This window comes from Sapajus apella, unplaced genomic scaffold (genome assembly GCF_009761245.1).
Source record: "Sapajus apella isolate SASKATOON/1434 unplaced genomic scaffold, GSC_monkey_1.0 scaffold65, whole genome shotgun sequence".
Taxonomy (NCBI): Eukaryota; Metazoa; Chordata; class Mammalia; order Primates; family Cebidae; genus Sapajus; species Sapajus apella.
Genome location: NW_022437005.1, coordinates 805,545 through 823,076, shown reverse-complemented (window position 1 = coordinate 823,076; position 17,532 = coordinate 805,545). Strand labels below are relative to the sequence as shown.

Genomic DNA, 17,532 nt, shown 5'->3' with positions numbered 1-17,532 from the left:
AATGGCAGCCATCTTTATAGAGGGGAGTGAAGTTTGAAATTTATTTTGAAGTAACTCAATGGGTCATTGTGGGGCTAAGAATAAAAAAGGTATATAGTTGGTTTAAGTTTCAAATTTAAATAGACAACCTAGTTTGATTTTGTTGTTTTGTTTGTTTTTTTTTACTTTAGGCATTAATATATTACACCTTTGGAAGTGCTGGAGGAAGCATGATGTCCCAGATGATTTTGGTTTGTAAATAAAATATTCTTGAGACCAAAATTTGTGTGCCATAAATACAGCATTGTCTTGAATATTAAGAATGCATCTGCCTGTGTTTTAGGGGTACAGATATTTGTCAGGAATCAATGTTCTACAGAATTGTGAAGTTGCCCTAAGTCATTACAAGAAAGTGGCAGATTATAGTAAGTAATCCATATAATTTATTTTAAAATAAACAGTTGCCAAGCAATTCGAGAAATAAATCAATAACAGTTCAATTGATATAAACTTATGAAAATATCAAAATGTATGTTTTTAACATGTTATGATACAATTCTTTTAATGCAATACAGAGTTTCTGTTTCCCGTTACTTTCCAAATAGTTTTAAAAGATTATACTCATTTTTGGCCAAAGTGGCTCACGCCTGTAATTCCATCACTTTGGGAGTCTGAGGCAGGTGGATCATGAGGTTAGTAGATCGAGACCATCCTGGCTAACACGGTGAAACCTTGTCTCTACTAAAATACAAAAATTAGCTGGGTGTGGTGGCATGTGCCTATAGTCCCAGCTACTCAGGAGGCTGAGGCAGGAGAATCGCTTGAACTGGGGAGGCAGAGGTTGTAGTAAGCCAAGATCGTGCCACTGCACTGCAGCCTGGAGATAGACGAGACTCCATCTCGAAAAAAAAAAAAAAAAGATTATACTCATTTTTATATTTTTGTTAATATGTATCCCCAAACAATTCTGTTTTACTTGCATTTGTGATGTTCTTTCCTTTACTAAGAATTTGAATGTAGCACCAATAAATATTAAGCAGTTTCCCTAAATACAGCATTTAGAATATGGGATGACTGGCTAAAAGTTCCTAAAGGAATGAATGTAAGGTACATACATTGGAGGTATCTATCACCACATATGAGAACAATTCAAGCAACCATTGGTCTACATGTAATCAGAATAACATCTAAATACACATCTTTGGTACTATTAGGATCTGAGAAAAGAAAGAAGGAGGGAAAAAACTAGTTTTGAATTTAAGATGCTATATATAACAAGATCATTTCATGTGCTTAATAAAATTGGAATTATATGTATTTCAAACTGCACACTTTGTTAGATGTATTCAAGCATATTTATATTTATATTTATTTTCAGGCTATCCACAGGGAATAATTAAAAAGCAGTGATTATTCCTATATTATACGCTTAGTCCCAGAAAAAAAAATGATGGATGGAGTGAGTTGTCTGCTCTTAAAATATCTACTTTCCTTGAGTCTTTTTTGTCAAGATCTTCAGTAGAGTCTGATACAAGTTGATACAATGCTTGTGTCAGTTGCAAAGAAAAACTAGGTTTCTTGGACTTTTCTCAGAACGCAATAAACAAAAATCTCCAAATTTCTTTTTTTCTTTTTCTTTTTTGAGACAGGGTATCCCTCTGTCATCCAGCCTGGAGCACAGTAGCTCGATCTTGGCTCTCTGAAGCCTCCACCTCCTGGGTTCATGCGATTCTCATGTCTCAGCTTCCCAGGTATCTGGATTATGGGCGTGCACCACCATACCCTGCTAATTTTTGTATTTTTAGTAGAGACGGGATTTTGCCATGTTGTTGGCCAGGCTGATCCTGAACTTCTAATCTCAGGCAATCTGGCCACCTCAGCCTCCCAAAGTGCTGGGATTATAGTCATGAGCGACCATGCCTAGCCAAAAATCTGCAAATTTTTATTTTTCATGGATCTTCTGTCTCTATTAGTTGAACAGATTAAATTTCTGCAAAATTTAAGATAATAAGCTAACAGTGTTTTCTCTAAACTGACTGTTATCTCTTGCAGCCTCAGTTTTCTAGCTATTCTCTGGCTTGTTTTCATTCACAGTTGCTGACACGTTGGAAAAAAGTGAAGGTGTTCCAGTGGAAAAAGTGAGACTAACGGAAAGACCTGAAAATCTGAGTTCTAACAGTGAGATTTTGGATTGGGACATATACCAATACTATAAATTTTTGGCAGAAAGAGGAGATGTTCAGATACAAGTAATGTATACATATGAGATTGCATTTTTAGAATATGACAATTACAAGGGGCTTAATTCTTTCTGAGTCCTGGAGGGATGAACAATGCCCCATCCTTAATAAGAAAGGGGAGACATACACCCTCCTCTCACCTACTCCTGTTTTGCTCCCTGCTACTTGCAGTTCCTGTAGCCCACCAGAGAACTAGTTGCCATAATAATAGCATTTTTGTTTTGCATTTCTTATTTAAAAATTAATTTTTTAAGGAATTAGATTTTTTTCTTTTTCTGGAGAAGCAGTCTCACTCTGTCACTCACGGAGTACAGTGGCATGGTCTCCGCTCACTGCAACCTCTGCCTCCCAGGTTCAAGAGATTTTCCTGCCTCAGCTTCCTGAGTAGCTGGGATTATAGGTGCCCACCACCACGCCCGGCTAATTTCTTTGTATTTTTAGTAGAGATGCAGTTTCAATATGTTTAGCCAGTCTCAATGTCCTGACCTCGTGAGCCGCCTGCCTCCACCTCCCAAACTGCTGGGATTACAGGCATGAGCCACCACACCCGGCCTTTTTTTTTTTTTTTCTTTTTTTTTTTTTTGTAAGACATGATGGCTCTCTGTCACTCAGGCTAGAGTGCAATGGTGCAATCTCAGCTCACTGCAACCCCTGCCTCCTGGGCTCAGTCATCCTCCCGCCTTGTCCTCTTAAGTAGTTGGGACTACAGGAATGTGCCACCACCGTTGGCTAATTTTTGCATTTTTTGCAGAGATGGGCTTTCACCATGTTGCCCAGGCGGGTCTTGAACTCCTGGCTTCAAGTGATCAATCCACCTTGGCCTCCCAAAATGCTGGGATTACAGGGGGATTACAGGCATGAGCCATCATGCCCAGAAGACTTAGATCTTAATTATAGAAAAAAAGCACCAACCAATGTTGGTTTTAATATGCATAAACTACAACAATCCAGAAGGGTTCTGTCTTTGGGAAGGGGACAATATTTGCATGATCTTTGAGAGCCAAGAGCTAAGGCTTCTAGGTTTATGTGCCTGAGTGTTCTGTACCCCAGCAGGCCAGCTTCCAGCCACTAAGAAAGCCATATATCCAGCAGCAACTAATTACCCAATCAATGATATAGTCTGGAATGTTTCCCTGATTTTTTTTCAGGACATTGCAAATGCATCCAACAATCAACATACTACAATAAAATCACGATGTAAATGTTTTCTTTATTTAAAGTAATACTGTGCTGAAATCATTTCCAAACTCATTGTTCCTAGGTCTCTCTTGGACAATTACATCTAATTGGGAGAAAAGGTCTAGATCAGGATTGCTACGTGAGTCAATCTCAAGATTCAGTCACATGGGGTGGGGAGGGTAGTGGTGAGGGAGGCTGGCAGGGAAGTGAAAGTGGGGAGAGGGAGAGGTGGAAGAGTGCTCAGAAAGCCCACTGCTGCTTTCTTGGTCAACTATGCTACCCAGCTTCTTAGGAAGAACTAAGTTCTCCAGAGGGAGCACTTGCCCACTTGCCTTCAAGAACAAAAAGGGAAGGAACTTGTGAGGAGCAATCGAGGCAGGGGAGTATCCATGTTCCAACAGAACCTAGTCTCTGCCCACCCACACGCACTTTGGCGTGGGAATAGGAAGAGAATATCCCCATCTGCCAGCCTGCACCCAAGGCCAGCTGCAGACTTCACCTGGGGGGGTCACTGCTAAGGAGCCTGAGAAGCAACTTCATTTCCATTTGGCTAGATCAGAAGACAGACTGGTTTTAATATAATCTAAAATATATTAAACATCCTTATACATTCGCAAAGCTCCTTTCAATCATTTTGCTTAACCTTACCTTATCTCAGTGAGGTTAAAAGATTAATTAACCATTCAAATTTATAGCATAGAAAAAAGCAAATGAACTTGACCTACACAGGTTCCTCCTCTGTATGATGCCAGGGTCATGGGATGAGTTCTTGCTTAGATTCTGATAGTGGTTTCAAGTCCCTATATCACCACAGACCTGGGAAGTAACCGGATTTTTTTTTTTAAGATGATTTTGCAGCTCTTTTCATTTATAGGAGCCACATGCTCTTTGTCTCAAAGGAAATAGCCTATTTCAACATATTCCCAATGGCTAAGCGATAGAAACGACTACTTCATAAGGCTATTACCTAAAAAAGTGATCTGTTATTACTTGGCATTTCATTTAGTGTTGTTATTTTATGAATGTGTCTTTGGTACTATAATTTGTATTTTATATGTGGTCCAGTAAACATCAGGTAAATGTCGAAGTAATTTCATAAAATGTGATAAAATAGGTAGGAATTTAAATAAGCATATGCACCCCAAGACAGCTCAGTTGAAGATCTGTAGATGTTTTTTTCATCTTAATCGTAACCAAAGTTTTACCTTCTTAGATGGGAATATCTAGATTCTTAATATTACTCTGTCAGATTTCAGCCTGAAATCTCATGTTAATCATAGAATGCATAACTAGGAAGAATTCTTATTTTTCCATAAACGTGAAATTTGGATGTGAGGGCACCCTAGCTTCAGCTGTAGGGAAGACACACCAGTCTTTGTACAGTGCAGTAAAATCCCACAAAGTTGGTACTTCAGTCAGCTCCAGCCATCGTGATCACCAAATGGCAGCTGCAGCTGCCTCCAGGTGAGGATGAAGTGCAATCCCAGGGCTGGTAATGCATGATCCCAGAGCTGTTGTGTAGCAGCCAGGCAGCTGAGCGTCACCTAGCCAGGACCTCTTGTGGGCTCATTCATGAGGTTTTATTACATCTGCTTTACAAATAAGAAGCAGAGGCTGGAGAGATAAAGTAAATTGCTTCAAGGCTCACAGCTGGTAAGTAAGATTGTTTAAGAAGCAGAAACTGAACTCAGGCCTTCAAAAATCAAAACCTGAGTTCTTTCCATTAAACTTTATTTGACTCAGACAAAAACAAAACCAGCTTCGATAATCTGTTCCCTCATTTATAAAGCAAAAAGAAGGAATGACATGACGCTCAGTTTCCTTTAGCTCTTTCTGATAGTGGGTTGGGCCTCCTGCTTCCACATATCCCAAGAAGATGAGTTTAATTCCAGAACCATCCTTGTGGTTTGGTTACTCTGTGGGGGTAAGAACAGGCTGGTCCTTTCTTCTTCCCTCAGCTTAATGAACCTGAACTTGAATGGAGGGTTCCAGTTGAAATCTCAAACCTTCAGACAAATTGACTTATCTATCAGTTATCTTGTCTGTGTTTTAAAAAAAACAGTCCCAAATGTAGGTGGTTTTCAATAATAACTATTTGTTTAATTCATGATTTTGGCAGGTCAGCAATTTTGGTTAGGCTCAGCTGAGCAATTCTGATCTGGGCCAGGCTCAGCTAATCTTAGCTGGGCTTGCTCATGCATCTGCAATTAGCTGGAACATTAGCTAGAACTGACTGGTTTATGATGGCTTCATTTGTGACTGCTAGAATGACTGGAGCCCCTCTCCACTGGTCTCGTGCTCCAGCCAACTGGCCCAGGCTTTCCACATGGCAGTCAAAGGTTCTAAGGACACCAGAGCAGAAGTCTCTTGAGGCCCGAGCTCAGACTGACAAATCACTTCTGCCACATTCTTTTGGCCAAAGCAAATCACAAGGCCAGCAAGATTGGAGGGGTAGGGAAATAGGCTTCTCCTCCCAATGGACACAGCTGCAAAGTACTGTGGTCATTCTTGCAACATACCATACTGTAGTTGCATCAGAATCAACTTGGAATAGCAAGGGAGATACATAAAGGAGAGGGAAGATACAAAGATAAATCCAGTTTCCAAAAGGCTATTACTGCAGCTCTTTTCATGCCTCACTTCTCATCTTTCCAAGTCTCACCTCCTCAGAGAGAATAATGTTTTCTTTCCTTTTATTTTTAAATTGACTCATAATAATTGTACATATTTTTATGGGCTACAATGTGATGTTTTGATTATTGCATAATGCATACATTATGTAATAGATACATATTTATACAAATGTAATGTATACATTATGCAGTGATCAAGCCAGGATAATTTGCAAATCCATCACCACAAACACTTGTCGTTTCTTTGTGCTGAGAACATTCAAAACCCTCTCTTCCAGTTATTTTGAAATATACAGTACCTTATTTTTAACTATAGTCCTCAGCCTGAAGACCACCACTTGAGCCAGTGTGCTAATATTTCAGTCCACCAAAGAAAATTATTAGTATAAGGCTCTTTTTATATATCATGCTCCAGTCCACTGCACAGAAAATTAAAGTTCAGAATACCTGGAAATAACTAGCTTGCCTTTCTTCAAACCCCCCCCCCCCGCCACTTCAATGTTTGGTTGAACGAATCTCTCTCATGTGTTGTCATCACAGAACACATTTTTACCCTCCCCGACCAAATTCTTAATTATTGAAAAGTATTTTATATGCAATTCTTGGTGACATTATATTGCACTTTTTACATGTAGATTTTAATATTATTTGCATTTCTAAATATGTGCAGGCTCAGAATAAATTGCATTAGAAAAGCGGGATGTTTGGATGCATATTATTAAAGTGGATAAAGCATAATTAAATTAAACCCAGCAGAAGAATAATATCAAATTTGTAAGGGCAACTGCTTTGTCTATCCTGCCACCCATTTAAAAATTAAAAAAAAAAAGAGCTAATACCATCTCTTCTCAGGATGATCTATAGCACCAGAGATGAAAGAAGTATTCATAAATGTTTTTAGAACAATACATTTTCTTGGCATTTCATTCTAGGGGAAATGTTACAAACTGATTTAACTACAGATTTTCTAAGAGCCAATGAAAAATCATGTTCATTTTTCAAAAGAAGATATGGAGTTCAAATAATAAAACTTCACTTACTTAGCATAATACCTGGCACATACTATATTTTATACCAAGACATCATCAATTGTAAGACACACAAGTATTTTATGTTCTACTGAGGAAGAAAAATAACCAACCTATATAAATTATAATATGCCATTGACAGTAAGAAGTGTCGTGATTAAAATGAGGTGGGAGAAAATGTCAGTTTTAGAATCAGTGAAATATTATGATGGGTACTCAGTTAATATTTGAAGGATGGATGGATGGATAGATACTTAATCTTAACTCTTTGAGAGAAGAACTCAGGTTGGCTGGTGTATATCCATCAAGGTAGCTTGCTGGGTGGTATGTTCACGTGGCATTTAATAAAGGTTTATATAATTGAAGCAACAGTGTTAAGGACACATAAATTTAAAAAGAAAAAAAGGGAATGAAATGCTAAGTAAGTCATGACAGCGGAACAATGTATGAGACAGTCTTACTTCCTTTAGGTCTTTATGGGATCATTATATTGAAGGGTGGGGAAAACTCCAGGATTTATATTTGCTTCTGGGGAACAAGTTACTGTCTTTTAAAATTTCACTGATTTCCCGGATGAAACTTCCTTCAGAAGTCTCTATTATAAGATATTTGAGAGCCAAATTACTAAACTGAACTTTGAAAATGATTTTACAGAATCAAAATACTAGAGCTGGAAGAGTCCATAAAGATTAAAGTCCAGCTGCCTTGTTTTAGAGATGGATAAACATTCATTCATTTATTCATTTCTGAAACATTTCCTGGTGCCCACACTACGCTAGTAAAGAGGACTCAACATTGGAAGACATAAAATAAGTAGATAATGAAATCAACGGAGGGATGCTGCAATGGAGACAGAATGAGGTGCCCCGAGAGCACAGAGGAGGAGAATCTGAATGAGGAAACCAAGCCCAGGAGACAATGTGATTTGTGTAATTTATGCAATTACCTGGGGACATATTTTGGTCATGGCTCAGTAAAGATATTCATGAGATACACTTTTATTTTTGATGTTAGTGTTCTCTCATTTAGTAACTTGTAACAATTTCTATAACTTTCTCCTCTCCGGCTGCCATTTTATCTTCAGGATTCCCTAACAGTCATAGATCTTCAGTGGCTTCTGTTTTCTAACAAATAAAATAAAAATCCTTACGGCAGGGAACGGTGGGTCACACCTGTAATCCCAGGCACTTTGGGAGGCCAATTTGGGTGGATCACCTGAGGCCAGGAGTTCAAGACCAGCCTGGCAAACATGGCAAAACCCTATCTCTACTAAAAATACAAAAATTAACCAGGTGTGGTTGTTGAACACCTGTAATCCCAGCTATTCAGGAAGCTGAGTCAGGAGAATCTCTTGAACCCAGAAGGCGGAGGTTGCAGTGAGCTGAGATCACACCACTGCACTCCAGCGTGGGTGACAGAGCAAGACTCTGTCACAAAATAATTTTTTTTAATTGAAAAAAATAAAATCCTTAGCCTGGTATTCAAGACTCTGTATAGTAATGGCCCCATCTTATTTTTGCAAGTCTTAGCTTTTGGATGTTCTATTTTAGCCACGCTGAAGTAATCACTATTTTCTGAACACCCCTGGGCTACTCCCATCTTCATTCCTTTGCTCAGGTTCTTCCCCAAGCCTCTGTACTGGTGACTTGTCACCATCTTTCATGAAGCCTCAATCATTTTAGCCCTCCTCTGTATACCATGGAGGCAGAGTGGCGAGCTGCTTATTAATCTCCAGTACTAACTGCATGACTCTAACATGTTGGTAATAAGATCAGATATTAATAATACCCTCCTGATGGTGCTATTGTGAAGATTAGGTAAGAAAAAGTTTGCAAAAGACTTATTGGTCAGGTATGGTGGCTCATGCCTATAATCCCAGCACTTTGGGAGGCTGAGGTGGGAGGATCACGAGGTAAAGAGATTGAGACCATCCTGACCAACATGGTGAAACCCTGCCTCTACTAAAAAAATATAAAAATTGAATTAGAAGGAATTGTCTTAAAGCTCACTTCTGCTTAAAGACCTGATCTCAGAAGCTGGCCAAGTGTGTCTGGTTTTACTCTGCCTAGACATTAAGATACTGTTTATCCAATTCTGCCAAGCACATTCTGCCAACCGTAGTAAAACCTCTTACTAAGCCTACTTTTCAAAATAAGGGACTATTTACCTTCATAGATGGGATTCATCTCTCCCTACAAAGCTCCCATTGTGGCTTTCCAAATATAAGAAGCAAATCCTCACGTTATACAATATGTAAGAAAGATATGTAGAGGCTCTCCCACTCCTTAGGTTATGGTTGAAAAAGCACTTGGGTGGAATAGTGCCTTGAACAAAGTGGGCATTTCATAGATTTTTTTCTAAGCTCAGTGGCAAGAACCATAGATATTTTTTGAATGAACATTGAATGAAATAAAGTTTGGTTCAAAAAGCTGTTTTGAAGGATTTATTTGTAACTAGCAATAACACTGTCTTTTCTCTCCAGAAAGCATTGTACTACTTCTTAAAGGCAGCAAAGGCTGGGAGTGCAAATGCCATGGCATTTATAGGAAAGGTACATGCTTTATCTTGATTCATATTTTTCATTTCTTAAAAACCTAAGAAATTAAACTGGATATAGCAGAGGCTGCCTGTTGTCCCAGCTACTTGGGAGGTTGAGGCCGGAAGATCACTAGAGCACAGGCGACCAGCCTGGGCAACATGGCAAGATCCTCATCTCAAAATAATTAAACTTAAATTTAAAAATTAAAAACCTGCCAGGCATGGTGGCTCAAGCTTGTAATCCCAGCACTTTGGGAGGCTGAGGTAGGTGGATCACGGGGTCAAGAGTTCAAGACCTGCCTGACCAACATGGTGAAACCTCGTCTCTGCTAAAAATACAAAAGGTATCTGGGTGTGGTGGCATGCGCCTATAATCCCAGCTACTAGGGAGGCTAAGGCAGGAGAATCGCTTGAACCTGGGAGGAGGAAGGTTGCAGTGAACCAAGATTGCGCCACTGCACTCCAGCCTGGGTGACAGAGCGAGACTCTATCTCAAAAAAAAAAAAAAAAAAATAATAATAATAATAATAAATAAAAACCTAACAAATTAATGATACCAGCTCATTGAACCCATTGTAGAGGGACAAGGCAGCAGGCCTCTTTCACGGAAGCAGCTGAGTGGGACATTTGGCTGCAACCCGAGGGTGGTATTCTTGGGGTGACAGTTTGGGAAGAAGCCTTATATAACAGCAGCCTTTATCTGGGGCACCAAAAACAGCCTTAATGCACCTGGGCTAGCACAATGGTTCATGCCTGTTATCCCAGCACTTTGGGAAGCTGAAGCAGGTGGATCACTTGAGGTCAGCAGTTCGAGACCAGCCTGGCCAACATGGTGAAACTTTGTCTCTACTAAAAATACAAAAAGTAGCTGGGCATGGTGGCAGGCACCGGTAATACCAGCTATTCAGGAGGCTGAAGTAGGAGAATCACTTGAGCCTGGGAGGTGGAGGTTACAGTGAGCCAATATAGCACCGCTGTACTCCAGCCTGGGCAACAGAGGGAGATTTCGTCTCCAAAAATAAAAAATAAAATAAAAAAGTGCATCTGGCCCAGGGTTCCTCTAACTATGAGCCTATGATCACCCCACTCCCCAATATGTAAGAGGAGATCCAGGTTGAGTGCTGGAGACTGGTACAGGTCTCAGCCCAGTCAGGCCTTTCTCTTTTCTATTGCTGGAGTAGTAGAAAAGAATCAGCTCCAGGCTGACCAGAGCTGTCCTTATGCCACCTCTGATGGAAGGCCGCCTGTGGCTGCGGAGCAGCCTGTAGGAGGGTTCCTCTGGAAAGGCACGTTCTTCTCTCTCCTTCAAAGTCTGTTCACTCCCCTGTGTGCCACCCTTGGCTTCCTGTGGCCAATTTGCATTAGTAACCATAGGGATGAATGTCCTGCTTCCTAGTGCAACATACGGTAAATTTAGATGGAAAATAAAAAGAAAGAAAAAAGCATGAGAAAACACAGAGTCCATTTCTTTGCCCTCAGGCAAGGTCACTCCGGAAGTCTGTAATAAATGGTACTCTTACTTTTTCTTGTTGTTTTAAATTGAGGTAAAATTGTAAATAACACAAAATTGACCACTCACAATTCAGTGGCATTTTATTCAATATGTTGTACCACCGTTACCTCTATTTCATTTTAAAATATTTGCGTTACCCTCAAATTATTTTATTTTTTTCTATTCTCTTTTCATTTTTCTTCCTAGATGTATTTAGAGGGGAATGCTGCTGCACCGCAAAATAATGCTACTGCCTTCAAGTACTTCTCCATGGCAGCCAGTAAGGTATGTCCTCAACGCACTGCTATAAACATATACACACGAATTGCTTTCATTACATGCACACTGGTGCCAAAGAGTTGACTTCAAAGTCCCAAGCCCAGATTATGGGCCTGTAAGGAGTTTTGTGTCCTGGAGAAGTATAATATTGGTGATCAGAGTATACGATGGGAGAAAGGGAAGATACAACTTGTCTTCTTGGAAAATGAAAAATGGTAGTAGCTTGTGCTGCCCTAGCAGAGGCCAGTAGGAGACCAGACAGAAGTTCAGCTTCCCCTCTCTTATGCAGTAAATGAGGCCATCTAGCTGAGGAACAGGAAACAAAAGAGATGAGGACAAAGGAAGGGAAAACCCAATCAATAACTGCAGGAAGTTCAAAACAAAGACATATTAGGAAGGTCCAGTTTTCTCCAGTCGCATCTCATCCAAAGGCCAGAGCTTGTCAGGGAGGAGGCCAGGGCAAGGTATCTGAGAATAGGGTTCTGGAGACAGAATCCCTGGCTTGAATGCCAGCCCTGAAACTGACTAGATGTGCGAACATGGGCAAGTTACTTAACCTCTCTGTACCTCAATTTCCCCGTCTGTAAAATGGGAATATAAGAATATTTGCCTGGCAGTTATAGTGGCTCATGCTTATAATCTCAACACTTTGGGAGGCTGAAACAGGCAGATTGCTTGAGCTCAGGAGTTTAAGATCAGCCTGGGCAACATGGTGAAACTCCATCTCTACAAAAATACAAAAATTAGCCAGGTGTGCTTGCACACACCTGTAGTTCCTCCAGCTGCTCAGGAGCTTGAAGTGGGAGGATCCCTTGAGCCCAGGAAGTTGAGACTGAAGTGAGCCAAGATTTCACCACTGCACTCCAGCCTGAGCAAAAGAGTGAGACCTTGTCTCATAAAATATATATATCAAAATGTATACATATATATATTTGTCTGATATAGCTGTTGTAGAGATTTAAGGAGTTAATATACATGTGCTTTACATTGTGAAGTACTTAAAGCAGTGCCTGGCACATAGTAAGTGTGCTATTATCTTTTGTAGTTTGGGGCCAGTAAGGTAGAGTGAACTTTAAAGCACATTCCAGACAGAATGGATTAGCTGTGTGAGGGACTGTCGAAATGATACAATATGCCTCCTGCATCCAAGTCTTTACCTCTGTTCCTGGGCTCCGTGAGGCTGGTATCTGTCAGATAAGACTTAGTAGACTCCTCTGAATCCCTTTCACCCATAAAGAATGCCCTCATTCCAACACCCAGGCCTGCTGTTGGCGAATGGCCTTGGTAAACTCTACCCCTACCCACTAGGAAGCATTTTGTTGTCTTACAATTGCATACTGGAATGCTGGCAGTAAAGATGTGCTCAAATCAGGAATCGTTTCAGCTCTTCTCAGTTTTTAAAAACCCACACACACTGCTTTAGGAGCCTATTTATAAGTGACTAGCACCTCGGAGCTGCTGCTATTGTGGTGTAAATTACTGAGAAGGCTAGTACTCGGCTCCTCTCCCTTGTAATTTATATGAAATTGTTGCTCAGCAAGCAGTTATCTGGAATACCATTAGATTAGGATGGCAATGAAGAGCAGACTGAAAAGGAGTAACAAGGAAAATCTCTTATAATCTGGCAAATAACACTGATTTGTCAGCCCATAAGAAGAACACAAGGGAGATGGGAGTGTAAATTAACTTAGCTCCCAAGCTACTCAGGGTTGTAGAACCAGCAGTGGTCTGGGTCTCTGGTGCTCTTAACTTGAGCTCCTTTCCCTTACAAAGGAAATCTGAACTTACAATTAAGGTAATTTTTCTAAATTCTATTAGGTGGAGATGACCATATACTTCTTGATCAGCGCCTGGACAATTTATTAGATTTCTCACTCTTACTGCTTTTTTAAAAACTGCTTTGTAAATTTATTTTTAAATGACATCAATACCATGACACAGAGCTACAGATTTTACAACCTCTTTTGTCTTATTTACTTAGAAACAAGGACAGCGACTGTATCTGACATTGTGCCCATGTTGGACCACATTCCTCCAGTTCTCTCTTGTACCCCGAACACATCAGGCCCGTCCCCATCTTCATACTTTTGTCATCTGCCTCCCATTCCCAGCGTCTCTCATTCTAAGTCCGGCCCATCCCCCAGAGCAGAGTCCAGTCCTCCGTCCATCCACAGAGCTGCCCCTGCCCGTACTAGCTCACATGATCTGTTTCCTCTTCTGAGCTTACCCTGCATTCACTCCTACTGCTGGGATTTAACTGCTTCCTACCTGTGGCTTCTCCCCTCCTGTCCAAAGGCCATGTGTCCTCAACTAGAGAAGGGCAAAGGTCCTGCCAAGGGGTTATTAAATAAAGGGGTTCATAACAGGGGTTTATTAAATATTTGCCAAAGAAATGCCTGTCTGCTCCCTGGCTTCATATCAGTTAACCTAAGCAAGAGCATTACATCCTAAAACAGCAGGTATATGCTGGGGGATTGGCGATCCATATGGTTTTTCTGGTCCAGAAAGTGTTTTAAAAATCAGTAAACTTCACATCCAAATCTGAACATCTATCTTTTCTTGAAAATGGCACTAGCTAGCCAGGCATGGTGGCTCACACCTGTAAATCCCAGCACTTTGGGAGGCCAAGGCTGGTGGCTTACTTGAGGTTAGAAGTTCGAGACCAGCTTGGCCAACATGGTGAAACCCCATCTCTACAAAAAGTACAAAATTAGCCAGGCATGGCGGTGCATGCCTGTAATCCCAGCTATTTGGGAGGCTAAGGCATGAAACTTGCTTAAACCCAGGAGGCGAAGGTTGCAGTGAGCTGTGGATCACTCCATAGTACTCCAGCATGGGTGACAGACCAAGTCGAAAAAAAAAATGAAAGAAAGAAAGAAAAACAAAGAAAAGAAAATGCACAAATGCTGATGAAATAGGACTGTCATTCCATGTGGCACCAACTAGCTGGAGCAGAGGAGCTGAGAGCCACTGCTGCCTTCACACAGGGCAGGGACTCCATGTGCCTCCATCTCTACCACTCTCTCCACCATCGTCTCTACCACCTGGCATATTTTACTTCTTACATCACCTGCATGGTTTCTGCAGGTATCTAAGCTGGCCACTTTTCACCTGAAAGTTCTAAATAGGTACACTAGTCCTTGAACAGTGATGAGTAATTCAATGATGAGTCCCTGAGACACCAGGGACTCCCTTAGAGGAGAAAGTAATTTGTCCCTGCTATTCTAACCTTTCTCCTTTCTCTCTCCCTTCTTCCTTCCCTCCTCTCATTTCTGTTTCCTTTCCTCTTCTCAGCTTACCTTCTGTATTAGTCTATTCTCACACTGCTTATAATGACATACCAAAACTGGGCAATTTATAAAGGAAAGAGGTTTAATAGGCTCACAGTTCAGCATGGCTGGGGAGGTCTCAGAAAACATACAATCATGGCAGAAGGGAAAGTAAACACATCCTTCTTCACATGGCAGCATCAAGGGGAAGTGCTGAGGAAAAGAGGGAAAAGCACTTTATAAAACCATCAGATCTCATGTGAACTCACTCACTATCACAAGAACAGAAAGCATGGGGATAACTGCCCCCATGATTCAATTACCTTCCACCAGGTGCCTCCCATGATGCATAGGGATTATAGAAATTACAATTCAAGATGACATCTAAATGAAGTTAGTTAGAAGACAGACTCACTAGGCTTTGCCACATCCATCACACTGAACCTTACTGCTTCCAGAGCAGAGCAACCCAAGACTCCCAGAACCACAGGAGACATGGCCAGGAAAGAAGAGAGCAGTTATACCACCTATTTTAAGTAAAAATGGATTGTCCTTAAGAACTCTTACAGGTCCTTTCATATGCATAGGCTCAAAATTTGGAGTCTTGAAACCATTTTTGAAATGTACCTTCTCTATTTATGTGTTATTCCTGTGTTACTGAGGGTTACTCTGGCTGCATCTACAATAACCAAGTGTAAGTGGTAAGAAGAAATTTGGAGAGCTTTCTATCAGAACATAAGTTCCTGTGGAAATACTAGAAACCTGTAAAACACATCTACAGATCTGCTGAATGAAAATCAGTTGGTCAGCAGGGCATGGTGGCTCACACCTGTAATCCTGGCACTTTAGGAGGCCAAGGAGGATGGATCACTTGAGACTAGGAGTTCGAGATCCACCTGGGCAACATGATGAAACCCTATCTCTACTAAAAATACAAAAAATTAGCTGGGCATGGTGGCATGCACTTGTAACCCCAGTTACTTGGGAGGCTGAGGCAGGAGAATAGTTTGATCCCTGGAGGCAGAGGTTGCAGTGAGCTGAGATCTCACCACTGCACCTCCAGCCTGGCCCACAAAGCAAGACTGTCTGAAAAAAAAAAAAGAAATTCAGTTGGTCAATCATGGTTGACTAGAGGGTGAAATGCATGATGGGAGATGGAAAGAAAAAGAAGTTTTCTTCTTGGGAAGCCACTTTCAAGGTTCACTCTTCATTCAAAATTGATACATTAAATACTCCCTTCCTTAGAGTATTCAGAATATTAATCAGAAAATAAATGGTAATTAATTAGTATCAAGTGGAAAAGGAAACATCAGGGATGTTATAAGCAATAAATTTAAATAAAGAAATATACCAACAATGTTTGACTATCTGTAGTGGCTGCATTGATAGCCACAGAGTCTCTAAAATGTTATTTGGCCATATGTCAACCTCTTTAGACCTGAGTAGGTAGCAAGTGTCCAGATAGACTTCTCCCTTCTAGAAAACTCCTACACATCCTTTAACACCATGCTCAAATGTCACCACCCCTGACAACACGATCTCCTTCAGTTTCTAGCCTGAGTCAGGCAATAGAGTGTCCATCTTCTAGGTGTCGAAGACACTCTCAGTCTATTTTTTTTTTTTTTTTTAAGACAGAGTTTTGCTCTTTTGCCCAGACTGGAGTGAAGTGACACAATCTCGGCTTACTGCAATCTCTGCCCCATGGGTTCCAGTGATTCTCCTGCCTCCCAAGTGTCTAGGATTCCAGGCTTGTGCCACCACGCCTGGCTAATTTTTACATTTTTAGTAGAGACAGTGTTTCTCCATATTGGCCAGGCTGCTCTCAAACTCCTGACCTCAGGTGATCTGCCCGTCTTGGTCTCCCAAAGTGCTGGGATTACAGGTGTGAGCCAGTGCGCCAGGCCTCAATCTATTTCTACTTAGGACTTACCACATCTGACAGAATTCTAAGAGGTCTGACCTGCCCCTCCCCTTTGAGATGGTTCAGAGCCCACTAGCTTGTGAACTCTCCAAGGCAGGGATTATGGCTTCTTCATCTTTTACCTTATACCTCTGCCCAGTGCCTACTATAGAATCATACACAAAGCAAATCCTAAACAAGTGTTGAATACAAGAATGGAGGAAGGATTTGACTTTTGTTTCCCTCTTCCCTTTTCTAGCCAGAAGGGTTGATGAAAGTATGAAAGGAGAAACTAGAGTGGGTCAGAATAACCTGCCAACTGCCGGGCTAGCCTGTTTTGATTAATCTCTTACTTGGTGCATGTCAAATATTTTGAATAATTTTGCAGTAATTTTCCTTATCATGAATTCTTCTGGGACTTTACTTGGCTTTTTAAAACTCTTCTAGGGCAATGCAATTGGTCTTCATGGGCTTGGTCTTCTTTACTTTTATGGAAAAGGAGTTCCTGTGGTAAGTTAAATTATTTTATTATCTTTGCATTTGTAGCAATTTACAGGGTAAAATCCATGATCACTCATTAGTTTAAAGGAATTCATCTCTATTATCTGGTTGCCAAACTGTTATATCAGATAATAGAGAATAAAATAATCCAGCGAAATCTCTGCCAAAGAGACACTGAAGAACAAGCTTGTGACAGGAATAGCAATTCTAATTATATCTTGGAATCATAGATTCTAAGTAACCTTAGAAATCATCTATCCTCTGAGGACTTTATTGATGGAGAAATTTATCTTCTTAGTCTTTTGAGTGACCTTCCCCCAGTATCTAACAAAACTTACTGTCAAGGTAGAAAAAGACATAATTATGATGAAAATGAGACATTATTTCCTAATAGAATCTAATATAATAATGAAATAAAATATATAATGTTTCTGATACTATTTTAATTAGCCTAAATCACATAGGGCACTGTCTATACTCTTTTTAGAAAGTGG

At 40.6% G+C, this 17,532-nt stretch overlaps 1 protein-coding gene across 1 annotated transcript in view; it reads left to right on the top strand.

Annotated features, from left to right (window-relative positions):
• Window positions 1–17,532, top strand: part of SEL1L2 (SEL1L2 adaptor subunit of ERAD E3 ligase) — a 74,592-nt gene that overhangs the window by 37,773 nt on the left and 19,287 nt on the right. Inside the window, exons 6-12 of the mRNA XM_032248211.1 lie at window positions 171–230; window positions 323–404; window positions 2,074–2,228; window positions 3,481–3,537; window positions 9,542–9,610; window positions 11,297–11,374; window positions 16,985–17,047. Coding sequence (XP_032104102.1) covers window positions 171–230; window positions 323–404; window positions 2,074–2,228; window positions 3,481–3,537; window positions 9,542–9,610; window positions 11,297–11,374; window positions 16,985–17,047 — 564 coding nt within the window. The remainder of the gene's footprint in view (window positions 1–170; window positions 231–322; window positions 405–2,073; window positions 2,229–3,480; window positions 3,538–9,541; window positions 9,611–11,296; window positions 11,375–16,984; window positions 17,048–17,532) is intronic.